Source organism: Sprattus sprattus (assembly GCF_963457725.1).
Source record: "Sprattus sprattus genome assembly, chromosome: 14".
In the NCBI taxonomy this organism is placed as follows: domain Eukaryota; kingdom Metazoa; phylum Chordata; class Actinopteri; order Clupeiformes; family Clupeidae; genus Sprattus; species Sprattus sprattus.
This window is the reverse complement of record NC_137912.1, coordinates 31216254-31230859: the sequence shown is the minus strand read 5'-3', so window position 1 is coordinate 31230859 and position 14606 is coordinate 31216254. Positions and strand designations below refer to the sequence as shown.

The 14606-nt window shown below is 45.3% G+C and overlaps 1 protein-coding gene across 1 annotated transcript in view; it reads left to right on the top strand.

Annotated features, from left to right (window-relative positions):
* nphs1 (NPHS1 adhesion molecule, nephrin) overlaps nucleotides 1-14606 on the top strand; it is a gene marked incomplete at both ends in the record, with an annotated part of 198028 nt that overhangs the window by 96368 nt on the left and 87054 nt on the right. Inside the window, one exon of the mRNA XM_080851765.1 lies at nucleotides 12967-13107. Within this exon, the coding sequence (XP_080707891.1) occupies nucleotides 12967-13107 (141 nt within the window). The remainder of the gene's footprint in view (nucleotides 1-12966; nucleotides 13108-14606) is intronic.

Sequence of the window (14606 nt, the reverse complement as noted above, 5' to 3'; positions counted from 1 at the left end):
CACCCCAGGAGGGATACAGAGATTATATTAATTGAAAGTGCTGGGCCTCTGTCGTCCTACACTGCAAAAATGCTTTTCTAACCTAGTGTTATTACTCTTATATTGAGATGAAAAAATCTAGTTGGTCTTGTTTCTAGCTAAATTGTACTTACCTAGTGCTCTTTGGTAAGGTTATTTTTGCCTATTTCAAGCAAATATTACTTATTTTAAGAAATCTTAACAAGCCAAATTTGCTTAACGCACTGGCAGCCAAATTTGCTTGTTTTAAGCCAAATTTGCTTAACGCACTGGCAGCCAAATTTGCTTGTTAAGATTTCTTAAAATAAGTAATATCTGCTTGAAATAGGCAAAAATAACCTTACCAAAGAGCACTAGGTAAGTTCAATTTAGCTAGAAACAAGACCAACTAGATTTTTTTATCTCAATATAAGAGTAATAACACTAGGTTAGAAAAGCATTTTTGCAGTGTACAAGCTGTGTTGGATGACAGAGGCTTGTTCCGAAACATTTTTATCAGAATCCCAGGGAGCACACACGACGCAGCTGTATTTAGACAGTCCAGCCTGTACTGCAATCCGGCGCTGCATCCCCAAGCCAGTTTGAATGTAGAGGGTGTAGACATCCCATTGGTAATTGCAGGTGACCCCGCGTACTCCCTCCTTCCCTGGCTGATGAAAGCCTACCCTGGCCCACACCTTACACCAGCACAGGAAGCATTTAACCAACATCTGAATTAAATTCGTGTTGCTGTGGAGCACAGCTTTGGCCGCCTGAAAGGTAGATGGAGAGTCTTGGCAAAAAGAAGTGACATACACCAGGGCCGGATTAAGACATTTTGAGGCCTGGGGCTAATTACCAGGATGAGGCCCCTATATCGCCCCGACGCACATCGTGACACGCACACAAACCCACGCCAGGTGCACTGTCACATCAGTGCTTTAAAGTCCACAGAACCACTCTATAAATATGATCAGTTTAAAGCCAAGGATAAAATGTATGTATGTAGTAGACTACACTGTAGACAATAATAAACCAATAATGCAAATGTATACATATTTCCATTCATTCAAAAGCAAAAACAAGGCTAAATAGCCAGGGAATGAAATAACGAATTGATTAAGCATATGCCTATTAGTGAAGCAACAGCTTGGCTCCCTGCCCACGTTTCTATGCGAGAGCACCGACGTGCGGTCAGGGGAGGCAGAGCCTCACCTGTCATCATTAAAGTAAAAAAACAAATAACGATCAAAGGAAATAAATATTTTCTACTAGTCTGTGATATAAATGTATTTTCTGCATGATTACAATCATTTCGAGCAGGTTTATAATCAAAATCGCTGAATTTGCGCATGTCCTGTTCAAACAGACAGGAGACAGCAAGACGATGAGTGCTTCATCTCAGATTGCGCAATACTTCACAAACTGGATTGAGTGTAGAACCTATTTAGTCCTGCCGGGGCTGCAGCCCGGTCAGCCCATTCGTTAGACACGGCCCTGACATACACCACAGTTTCATCCCTACCGTTGTTTCAGCATGCTGTGTACTTCACAATATATGTGAAATACCCGTCGAGATGTAGGCCTACCTCCAGTCCCAGATATACAACCAACAGCACAGACGTGTCAGGAAATGCCCACAGCAGAGGCATCCGTGGTGCGGAGTATGCTGTTAGCATATACAAAATAAATTAAATCTTTGATTGTACTTGTAATGTACTGCGTACCTACTTTTTTCCCTACATTTGTTGAAGGTGTGGATAATGCAATATATTATATCATATAAATCAACACATTATGACATATATTATATCATATGTAGTCACCTTACCTATTATATACTTTTTTTTCAGAAAAAAAGAACAGCTATTTTAGAAGGATAAAAAAGCAGTTAATTTATTGTATACAAAAGTAATGGAAAGAACAAAGTTGAATTAATAAATAGATACATGTAATAAATAAATAAATAGATGTATAAATATGAAAAGAACACATTAGATAAATACATATTGCAATATGTTAAATAACTGTGAAATCAAACATTTTAAAAAAAAATTTTTAAACTACAGCTGTGTGTAGTGTGGCTCATCAGGTGAGAGGGAGTTGGAGGTATAGCTCTGCTGCTGCTGCTGCTGCTGCAGCATGTAGAGAACTGACTGGTGGTAGGTGCTGGGACCTGGATGGGAATAAGGAAAGGGTGCTGGCATCCTTGAGGCTGCTCTCTGATCGGTTTCCATGCAGTCAACCAGTCAGTTGACTGAGGACACGAGCGACTGGAGCATCTCTCTATCGCTCGTGTCCTGTCTTTCGTGCCTCTTCAGCAACTCAGACAGCTTGTTGTGGATCTGCTGTGAGGGAGTCACCTTCCGCTTTACTGGTCTCCTAAAAAGACCACTCCCTCCCACTGCAGCTGGGGTGACTGGGGTCTCTTGTGTGTCCATTTGGGTGTCCATTTGAGGGACATCCTCCTCAACAGTTGTAGAATCTTTAACATAAAAAAAGTGATATAAACAGTCTAAGAAAGATAAGATCAAACATTTCAACAATGTAGAATTGCAGTGGAATTCATTTAACTCCCTCAAATGAGCTCAAAATAATTAGTATTATTTCAGAACAAAAAATCAAAACCAGTACAATTTGTCCTTGAGCCAGACCCCCAAATTTGGTTCTACGGTACCAAGGACACAAACAAGTTTATTTGTCAAATGCATATAGTTACTGGGTTGTAATAAATGAAATGAAATTGTGTCAGTTGTCAGGCTTTTCCTGTGCATAAATGAGAGAGAAGGGGGGTAGATAAAGTAGATAAAGTGCAGATATTACAGGAGGTGATCACTTTATGCCTTAATCGCTGTCCTCGGATGGTACCGACCAACCCCCTGGCCAATGTAATTTACCGGGCCTTTTTCTAGGCCTACTGTAAATGTGTTAAATAACACTGCATGAAATGTGGGATTTATGACAATCTTCGACCCTGTGTATTGCCGTAGAAGCCCACATTGGTGTGACCCCCCCCCCCCCCCCTTCGCCTTGGCCAGGCCTAGCTTTTGTTATGTTAATTGAATTGACCTGGATTGAAAACAACTCCCCCCCCCCCCCCCCCCCCGACAGGGGAGGCACCCCGTCACTGCTTCACTGATTTAAAAAACCTGAAAGTCACAAGTTCGATCCCCACTAGTGGCAACCATGGCCCAAGTTGACTGTTAACGACTCTTAATGACTGTTATCAGAGTAAGCCTGACTCTGTATAATTACATGCCAGAAACGAATCTCAAGAACATTTAGGTGAAATAATAATATATAAGTTAGGAACATTACACATAGCCTAAGTTAAAACGTTTAAACACATACCACCATAAACATGTGAGATAATTCGACAAGAGACATTGCAAGACAGCTTACTCACTGCTTCGTCAAATAAGAGATGTCAACTATACATATCTGGAAACCACTTACAGATTCCGATTAGCTAAATTTGCGTCTGGATGGAAAGGTGTTATCTTTCCCCATCCCACCCATGCTAAGCCATTTCTAGCATAACATGCGATCTACCGTGGAAAACAGAAGGCAGGCGATTTTTTTATCAGTTCTCACCACACAACGACGTCGCATCTTTGCTCCTTGAATGTCCAGTGGTGTAGTCCAGTGTGTACGCAGGTACACGGAGTATAGGCTACCCACTTATTTTTCAGTCAGCATTGGGTATACCCACTTCTCAAAACAGGGTGTTTATCCTGTGCTGTATGAATAAATAAAGAGTATACCCACTTCTCCAGGGAACACTACACCACTATGAATGTCGAAATTTAATGGTATGGTGTTATTGAAACTTACTACGTGTAAAAAAGACTAGAAATTGAACGTTTATTATTCGAGTCTAAAGTTTCTAATGTTGCCTCGGGCGCCTTTACGGTGAACATAATTAAAACGTCACATAAGTCCACTAAACAATTCCCAATTCGCACGCTCCAGTAACAGAAGATAAATACCCCAGAGGAGGGAGGAATGATAAACCAGGTACTTGGTCGCACCGACTAGCCAGGTCCTCACCAGCAAAGGTGGCTAAGCGGTTAGAAACAGCACCATTAGGTAGGCAGTACCACTGACCTGAAGAGCGCAGGTTCAAATCTCGCGAAGTTCGCACATAATCTACCTGAAAAGTCACAGGTTAGATATTTACGAGTGGCAAACATGTCCCAAATTGCGAAATGACTATCTCAATACCAGAGTAAACCCGACTCTGTATAATTACATGCCAAACGTGAATCTCAAGAACATTACAGAGAGGAAGCTCCGGAATATGAGTGGAACAGCCTATACATTGCAACCCGCGAACTCTGAAAATGAAAGGCAAAGTAAGAATCGTGATATCACCGAAATCAAAACCTTAAAGACAGAACTCTGAAAACGGAAGGCAAATCAAGAAATGTGATAACCCCGGAGCAAAACCCTAAAGACAGAATATTAATTAAATTATTATCGTGTACATTTTAATTTCGTTTTTATGGGGCAATAGCTGTAAATGGGAGGGGATACGTTTTGTCAGTTGAAAGCTGACCTATAGACAGAATCTCATTCCGTCTCATCACAAGACGTTTTAATTCAATTCCTTGTCGTTTTCAACCAATGGCTGCAGCAGGGTGTGTGTGGCTAGACTGCTGACAGTCAATATGCTAATAAGAGCCTTTCACACCTCTGTCAGCGGGAGGTGAGAATTAACACATCGCCCCCCTCTCCCCTCTTGGTCTGTATTCGGGAATTTCCGTGAATTTGCGGCAGACGGAAATTTCGGGGGAATGTCCGATATCAACCAGGAATGCATATCATTCGCGGCAGTATCACAGCATTTACGGGCCCGATAATCTTGCCTTTCGTGCAGTGTAAGACTGTGTAGAAATCTTAGATGCATGGCAGATTTAATCGACTTACCATCATCATTGTCCTCCACTCCGTCAGAGAGGTTGAGGTTGAGGTCGAGGTCGAGGTCTTCATCTGGGGAGACTGTGAAAGATATTAAGTTTCATTTAATCTTAACATTTTCCTGTTCATTTTCATACTTGTTTGAACACCATATTCACATATTCACTCAACACTACCACAGCAACACGAGACACATTTCACTGAAATTGAATATAATAGCCTACATCAGGGGTGCCATCAAAGGGAACCTTTTTGAGACAAAATCTACTTTTTAAGTTGATAGTGTATCATCAAGATCTACCAAGCCTTATTGAAAGCCGTTGTGGATAGCCACAATGTATTGTGCACATACAGTAGGCATAGGACTGGCTTGTAACAACCCAACAAACAACCCAAATAATGCTAGTAAATAACGTTTCTTTCACAATCTCACCATCCTTGAAATATTTCTTCCCTTTTGCAAGAACATGACTGACACGATCAGATGCTATGGTTGCAGCCTTACTCTTGGTGTTGGGCCTCGTAAAACTATTGACTATTGTGCCGCTAGCTGACTTTTAAATTCCTTTAATTTTTCGGGCACTGAGGTGATTTAGCTGGGAGGTTTGTGTAGCTCCTGTGGACCGTCTTGAAATGCAGCTCTAAATTCCCTTTCTTTGGCCACGTTTGCATTGCAGATCAGACATAGACTTTGAATTTGAATAAACAAAAAAGTAATCCTCCTCCCACTTTGAATGAAAATGATACGTTTTAGCTTTTTAAGCTTCCGCCATGATAGTAGCCTATCCACTCACCCTAGTCTAGCTTCTCCCGCCCTTTTGAGTCCTTAGTTACAACTTAGCAACCACCATACCCTGCATGGCAAATACAAAGACGCCCATAATATTTTTTTTTCATAATGCCTGATAACTACTATTGTAACGTACACGTCTACAAACTGCTTCACCCGATCGGCATTGTGCGTATTTAAGATGTTTGAAGTTGAATGTTGTAATGTAGTTTTACTCAACGTTAGAAGTAGGCTACACACAACACATGAGTGACAAGATTTCTCGCGATCGACTACAACTCACTCAGCCCGCAAACGACCGGTTGGGCCTACATTACATTACCGCTTAACAGCTACTTAGCCATGTTGGTCAATCATTTCCTGGGGTGAACCAAGTCACTTAAACTCTGGCACATGTAAATGAATTGAATAGCTTACATCACCGCTTATTTGACAGCTGACCTAGCCATGTTAGTCAATCATTTCCTAAGGGAAAACCAAATCATTACTTTAGTCAATACAACACGCAACACACAAACACACACACGAATAGCAACAAACTTAACTTACCAGCGCTGCTGTCAATGGTGGTGGTGATGGCGGTGACCACAGGCCGACTGCCCAAAATCGAGTCCATCTCCTCCCAAAACTCAAATTTCTTTCCCCCCCCAGCTCCACTCCTCCCGCTGTCCCTCTTCTCCGCCAGGTACCTCGCCGTCATTGACTTCCACTTATTTCTAAGTGCCTCTCTAGTTTTGTGAACCCCTCTAATTGCGAGCACCTCTGACAGGCGCTGAAAGATGGTGGCATTTCTCTGCCTTTCCCCATCGAGGGCAGAAACCACGTCCATCTCCTCCAACGCCTTCAGAAACATTTCAGTCTGCCCCCGACTCCAGTTCTGCCGTTTTTCCTCAGCCATGATAGAAAGCCGTCTTGTGAAGGGAGCTGAGATGATCGCGAGCCAGAAGACAGCAAAGAGGCAGCTCAACAACGTTCAAACTCTCGTTGCCAATGCGCATGCGCGATATTCTATATCGCTTCAGCCGTTTTCCATTACTTTTATGTCGCTAGAACTTTCACAAAACCACCTCTGCAGAGCGAATTAACTTAGTGCGACAAAATCGGAGTTAGAGCGATATAACCCTTTTTCCATCACATATGTCGCACTAACTTTTGATGCGCATCATTTTAAAGCGCATTATCTTTTTGATGGAAAAAGGACTAATGTAATATCCTAAAAGACATGTGTATAAAAGTTAATAAAGAAGCGTGTCCTACCTTGGATCTTCCACACACACACTCTTTCAATCACTCCGCTGGATGTAGCTTTCATGAACTCACGCACACCAAAGACAAAAGGCAGCTCTGCCGATAGCTTCTCTGCTGGGGCTATATCCATGTGCGCTAATTAGCGTGTCTCCCCCTTGACCCTAACCCGTCACCAGTAGGACACCCACGATACGTCACTATCGCAGACACACCTTCACTATGCCACACTCACCCCCCAGAAAATAAAATCAGCGAACCGCTGATTCGCTCTCCCAACTTTACTCAACAGCCATGTCCTAAGGTAACCCCCTACCCCGATGGCTGACCGCTGACTGCGGAAGATTGAAAGGGTTTGGGTGCTTCCCAGCATTACTCCGGGTGGTCCTTCTGAGAGATCTGGGTTCAGGTGACGCTGACAGCTCATCTCCAATGTTCATCCGTCATTGACCAAACTTCTTCTTCTGACTGACCAGCCTGCACTGGGAGGCTCTGACCAGGGCATGGGTTGCCATCATGAGAGCTGCCTGGCTGCATCCTCATCCAGCCTCCAGGTGCCTCCTCTTCACTCCCACTCTCCGAAGTCTGCTCTGTCCACTCCTGCTGCACCCCAGGACCACACAGTCACAACTCTGTGTGCACAGTCACAACTCTGTGCGGTGAACGTTCCTAGGGGACTTGGAGGCATCCACCGGGACCACAGAATAGACAGGCTTATTTGGGCCAGCCCTTTCCAACACACTGTGTGGCACTGAAAGCCACATGTCTTGGATCTTGTGCCTACCGGCAAACTGTCTATTCCGCACATACACCATCTGACCAGAAGGACCTTTTGGAGGGCATTTTTGTCCACTTCTTGACTCCGCTGCCCTAGTTAACCTCTGCCCGGCTTGCTTGTAGGCTGCTTGTAGCCGTGTCTGGTGTGACTCCACCCACTCACTCAACTCCACCTGGGTATCAACATCACTACCACCAAGGGCCACATCAAGTGGAACCCCAGGGCCACGGCCAAACAGGAGAAAGTAGGGTGTGTACCCAGTACTCTGGTGTTCAGTTGTATTATAGGCAAAAACCACCTCTGGCAGATATTCCACCCATCTCCTCTTCTTCACCGGGGGAAGGGTGCGAAGGAGATCGTGCAGTGTTCTATTGAACCTTTCGCACTGCCCATTCTCCTGGGGATGATAGGGGGTGGTTCTGCTCTTCTTCATGCCATACAACTGGCACAATGACTAGACGAACTCTGCCTCAAAACACTTTCCCTGATCAGAGTGTATGCGCTCTGGGACTCCATAGGGCTGTATCCAGTGCTTGACAAGGCATTTGGCTTCGGTCAACGCCCTCTGGTCCTTTGTGGACACTGCAACGGTGAACTTATCAACGGTAAAAATATCAGTAAAAATAAGGACATTTTCTCGCCCATCCGAAGAGGGCTCAAGGACTGTAAAATCCATCGCCACCACTTCTAGCGGCCTTATTGCCAACAGACTGCCCATCTTTGTCACCACCCGGGGTTGCTGTGCTTTAGACACAGTGCACCGTTCACAGGAATTGCAGTGTCTCTCCACATCTTTATAGATTCCAGGCCAATAACAGCGACGGCGCACCAGCTTGAATGTTCTCTCTATTCCCTGGTGCCCGTGCCCGTCATGCATCTGCTGTAGAACCTCTTTATGCAACACTTGGGGTAGGATGAGCTGCCTTACTTTTCCCTCCATCCGGTCTTGGCTCTCCCGATACAGTACATCCGCGTCGTCCACCACCCTGTCCCACTGCCTCAGCAGTTCATTGGTTTTGGGGAGCTCTCTTGCCCTCTCTTCCCGACTTGGTTTCTGTCCTGTTACCCAATACTTTAGAAAGGTGGAGTTCACCCCATCGGCCTTCTGCAGAGTTGTCAGGGATCCTTGCTATACACAGGGAAGCAAGAGGTTGATGCATGTTGTTCGAAGATCACTCCGCCCATTTCAGATGGCTCGTTCATCGGGCATTCTGAGGTGTGCCTGCTAGTATACTGTCTCGAGTGTGCATCCGCCCCGGCATTCAAGCAACCAGGCCGGTAAACAATCTCATAATCAAGCTGAGCTAACTCTGACACCCATCGTTGTTCTAAAGCCCCGAGCTTGGCAGTTTGAAGATGACTGAGGGGATTGTTGTCCGTGAGGACAACAAACTTGTTACCCAAGAGATACTCACGGAATGTATCCGTAACCGCCCACTTGAGTCCGAGCAGTTCGAGCTTCATGGCGCTGTAGTTGCTCATGTTGCGTTCTGAAGGTCTCAAGCCCCTGCTGGCATAGGCGATCGGGCACCTCTTCCCCCTGACCTCCTGAGACAAGACTGCTCCTAGTCCCTGGTAGCTGGCATCAATCTCCAGGAAAAAAGGCTGGCCAAAGTCAGCATACGCCAGGACAGGGGCCGAAGTCAACTTCTTCCGCAATGCCCTGAAAGCATTCTCACACTCAGGATTCCAGTGTCGCTGAAGGCTGGCTGCAGAGGATTTGGCCCTACCCTTTACGTGTTCCCCAGTACAGAGTGCGTGGAGAGGGGCTGCAATACTGGCAAAGTTCTTCACAAAGCGTTGATAAAAATTTGATAAGCGTTGATAAAAACCCAGGAAAGACCTGAGTTCCTGGACATTCTGTGGCATCCGCCAGTCTGCCACGGCACAGATTTTTTCTGGGTCTGTGGCCACCCCATCGGCTGAAATCACGTGCCCTAGGAAGGTCACCTGGGATTTGAAAAAGGAGCACTTGCTGAGCTTGACTTAGGTTCTGATCGGCAAAGCGGGCTAAGACGAGCTCCAGACGGGCAAGATGCTGTTCAAAGGTGGTGGAAAAAACAACCACATCATCTAAATATAACAATAAAGACTGATGTCGCTGATCTCCCAAAATGCGCTCCATTAATCTTTGAAAAGTCCCAGGCGCATTGCAGAGCCCGAAAGCCATACGATTAAACTCATACAGGCCAAAGGGCGTGCAGAAAGCAGTTTTGCAGCGGTCTTTCTCTACCACCTCAACTTGATTATAGCCGCTGGCTAGATCTAACATATAAAACCATCGAGCTCCCCCTAGTGAGTCCAAAGATTCTTCTATCCTCGGGAGAGGGAAAGAGTCCTTCCGGCTCTTTGCGTTCAATTGCCTGTAATCCACACACATCCTCATGGAGCCATCTTTCTTTCGGACAATCACCACCGGGGAGGAGTATGGTCTACAACTCTCTCTAACCACCCCCTGTTCCAGAAGCTGTTTGATATGTGACTTTACCTCTTCATACTGGGAGGGGGGGATTCTGCGATACCTCTGACGGACAGGTGCCTCATCTACGAGTGGGATCTCATGCTGAATAAGTGTAGTACACCCTAGATCATTATCAGATGTTGTAAATACATGAGCATATTTTTGAAGCCTGTACTTAACTTCACTCGCTTGTATAGTGGTCAGCTCGGGCAGTTCTAACTGAGCTATCTTGGGAACCACGTAAGGCACAATGGACTTCACAACACACTCTTGTTTATTCTCTACATACTGCTCCTGCTGGAGCGCATGAAAAACTGTAAAAAAAAGTTTCAGTGACTGTGGTGACCATTGATCCTGTGTCTAAAAGACAATTCAGACTGGCCCCGCCCATTCTTACCTCAACCACCGGACTCTTCCCCACCAAGCACCCAAAAACTTCTGGGCCAGTAACATCAGAGCCTACTCCCGACCCTCCTGTGACTCGGCTCCGCGCCACAGGGGGAAGAAGTTTCCCTGCTGCTCATTCACATGCACTAATCCCTCAGTGGGCTCAGAGCGGTTCTGTTGAGGGTCCCGCACCTGGTTACTTCTCAGTTGACAATTTCTTGCAATATGCCCCACGCCTTGGCACTTAAAGCAGATAGGCCGACCAGATGGATAAAACCGCGGCTGCTGCTGATTAACGACTAACCCCGGGCCTATTATTTGTCAATTGTGCACCCGCCAATTTCCGGGTCACGTCATCCAATTGTGCCTGCTGTTTGCGCAGCATTTCTAGAATTGTACTAAAACTCGGGTCCAATGATGGGACACAGACTGCAGTCACCACATTTGTGTCCACTGCCTCGGCCTCCACTTCACATGCGTTAGCAACCCTTCTGCCTCGTTCCCCAGCCATATCACAGTCCTCTGCCCAGAGCAAGGCTTCTTTTCGAAGGTCAAAGAAAGACATACTAGTGTTCTGGCGAATCACTCTCTTAAGCTCTCTACGCAGGCCAAGATCAAACACGTTTTCGGCAAACTGATCACGTAGCGCTGTTTCACTAGCCCAAGCCACATTAAGAGGACACTGATTAATTTCCTTCATGATGGCCATAAGGGCATGAGAAAATTCTCTGACAGTCTCGACCTCCCTCTGCTGGCGATCAAAAAATTGACGCTGAAGTTTGGTAAGTGACTGCGGACGGCCATAGATGTCTTTTAAGATTTTAATAATGCACTCTGGATCTTTACGAATTAATAGCGGGCGGTATCTAATTTCTTGTTTTGCTTCTCCTCCCAATTGCTCGTAAATATAAGAGGCCTTATCTGCCCCAGTATATGGCACGGCTGGAGGGTCTACTGCTTTCCCTGTCCTGCAACTGTCCCTGCAAGGCCTCATTCAGGTCCTTTAAGTTGCTGATGGTATCCTTATCAGCCTGTACTCTCTCTTTCAGGGCCTGAAGCTCAGCCTGGGCCTCAGGGTTTGACATTGCAAATTCCCCCAAAACACAGGACAAACTAAATCAAATCGGTAGACAAGACAGGAACAAGCTATTGTTCTCCCAAAAAATAAAGAATTGGCTAATGCTTGACTTTTCCACGTTGCATCTTCCTGTGCAGGTCCCATATCAATGCTTTACGTCACCGACTCTTCCCTGTACGCCACTGTTTTTCAGTCCCATATAACACACCGTAACCTAGCCTGCAATCTGCCTTCTAAGCATACAGCGTGAATCCAACGTGTCTCAGCAATTTACATATTCTATACTCTATATTTAACCAACAACATAACCTTGCTCACAGCGCCAAACTGTGAGGTCGATATGAACTGATGATTGGAGTATAGAAGTATAGAAAAACATGTGTTCTTTAATTTACATCAATACACTACTCAGAGACACGTCGGCTCACAGACAGTACAAAACAATATGCGGGACACAAACAATACAAAACAAACTGAGGGATACAAACAGTGGCGCACACGATGCCTATAAATCAAACAAACACACAAGACATCACACGTCAATGCCTAGTGTCCCGTCGTCTATGATCTTCTTTAAACACGCTCACAAATACATAGCTTGTTTTAAAATCACCCATACATAGTACAAGGCCCATAAAAATTCACCCAGCTTCACCCAGCCTCACGCCACACGTCTCCAAGGTTAAAAGCTACAGCACTCTGTGCAGGCTACAAATCATACATTCCAAAATCAACGAACGCGTCAACGTAATATCCTAAAAGACATGTGTATAAAAGTAAATAAAGAAGCGTGTCCTACCTTGGATCTTCCACACACACACTCTTTCAATCACTCCGCTGGATGTAGCTTTCATGAACTCACGCACACCAAAGACAAAAGGCAGCTCTGCCGATAGCTTCTCTGCTGGGGCTATATCCAGGTGCCCTAATTAGCGTGTCTCCCCCTTGACCCTAACCCGTCACCAGTAGGACACCCACGATACGTCACTATCGCAGACACACCTTCACTATGCCACAGTAGGATTCAGAATCTTTTGTTTGTTTGTTTGTTTGTTTTGTGATTCTTGTTAGTGTTAAATGTTAATGTTCGTCTGTCTGTCACCTGCCGGCAGTTTAAATAAAATCTGAAACCCTTTTTGGGCTTATTGCACATCCTATCCTGGTTATTGCCTTTGCCGCTCAACACACTACTTCACAATGTTGAATTGCCTTTCTGTATATATGTTTATGTTTAGCAAAAGTAATTTCTTACATGAATAATAGAACATGAGTTTTTGAAAAATCTTTTCTTTCCACTTTGCCTTTTCCAGTTCCTCCTGAGTTCAGCTCGGTCCAGCCCAAAGAGGTGAAGGCTGTAGAAAATGATGAAGTCAGTCTACCCTTGATGGTGTCTGCCAATCCCAAAGACATGACATGTGACTGGATTTTTCATGGACAGAAGCTGGACAAAGGTAACACTATACATAGCATACTTAATTATATACTGAAAAAAGACTGATCGTTTATATGAGAGGTATGGACCAAGTCTAGGTCCCTTATTTTGAGGACGATAATGGCTTGTGGAAACGGGAGCACATGCGCACTGTTGCTCAAGGGATAGTGAGCAGTACATGTGTGATCAAAGGTGCTAAGTGGGCAGAATCAAAGACCTGGACTTCGATTCAATTGTCACTGAGTTTGCTAAAAGGAAATCCCTAAAGAAGCCTTCCAAAGGACAGATAGATAGAGGAGAGTTGGAGGAGACCATCAGGACAGACAGACAGACAGACAGACAGACAGACAGACAGACAGACAGACACACAGACAGGCCGACAGACAGAGCAGAGGAGGAGAACATAGTATTATCCTTATAAAACAAATTCCCTAGGTCCTTCATGATTTGATTTGTTACATCGAAAAGAAAAAAGCCCAGCTCTCAAGCCAAGTTAGTTCGGGGTGAATCAAACCAAGTTAGCTAGGGGCCCATCAAACCAAGTTAGCTAGGTGCCCATCAAACCAAGTTAGCTAGGTGCCCATCAAACCAAGAGTGTGTTCCGATTCTTAGATTGCTGTCTTGAGTCCTCGATGTCTGGTCAGACAGGTGTCTGACAAGACATTAAGGTATGCCAAATTTTTTTTGATTTTCCAGGATTTGGGACACTCTATTCAGACAGGATGTGGTGTCATCACGCTGTGTGTACATATGTGCTCGCACTAGCGCGCTCTGTCAGACGGCAGTATGTGGTGTCATCATGCTGTGTGTTGGCAAGCATGTTGTTAGCAAGTGAGCAATCATCATCAGCTACTGACAGCGACATGGCTGACGGATACCTCCCTAACGAATTCAGACAATTCTTTGTTAATCAATTACAGCATAATTTCCCCCGCTCGTCAAGCGAAAAGTGTCCGATTAAAAGTGCACCAACGGGCTAGCCCGACTTTGCCAGAGGTTTGCCTTTGGCGCTTACACCAAAGCATACGAATAACTGATCCGATTGCCTCAATGAACCAGTGCGCTCTACATAAGTGTGTAGAGCACGCACTGGACAAAGCTTGTGCAAACGCTCCTCCTCCGCTGATGCGAAAGGAGGGGGCGATAATACGGCCAACTCAATGACCTGGAAGTTGTCACTACTTTGGGTGTATATGCTGCGTTAGGCCGCAATACTACCCAGTCCACCGTTTCTAAGGGCTCGAACAGGGGACCCGTGAGCGCCCGTAACACCACTAGCAAATCTCAAGAGGGCAATAGGTGCCTGACAGGCACTCTAAGACGCCTTATCCCTGCCATAAAGCGCGAAGCCAATGGATGATTACCGGGAGATTTGCCGTTAATGCCAATATGGCAGGCGGAAATAGCTGCTAAATACACTTTGATAGTAGAAGCCGCCTTTCCTTCATCAAATAATAGAAAAGCGCAATCAATAGGGTCGTGCTGACGTGCAGCGCACCATCGCTCGAACATGCGCCA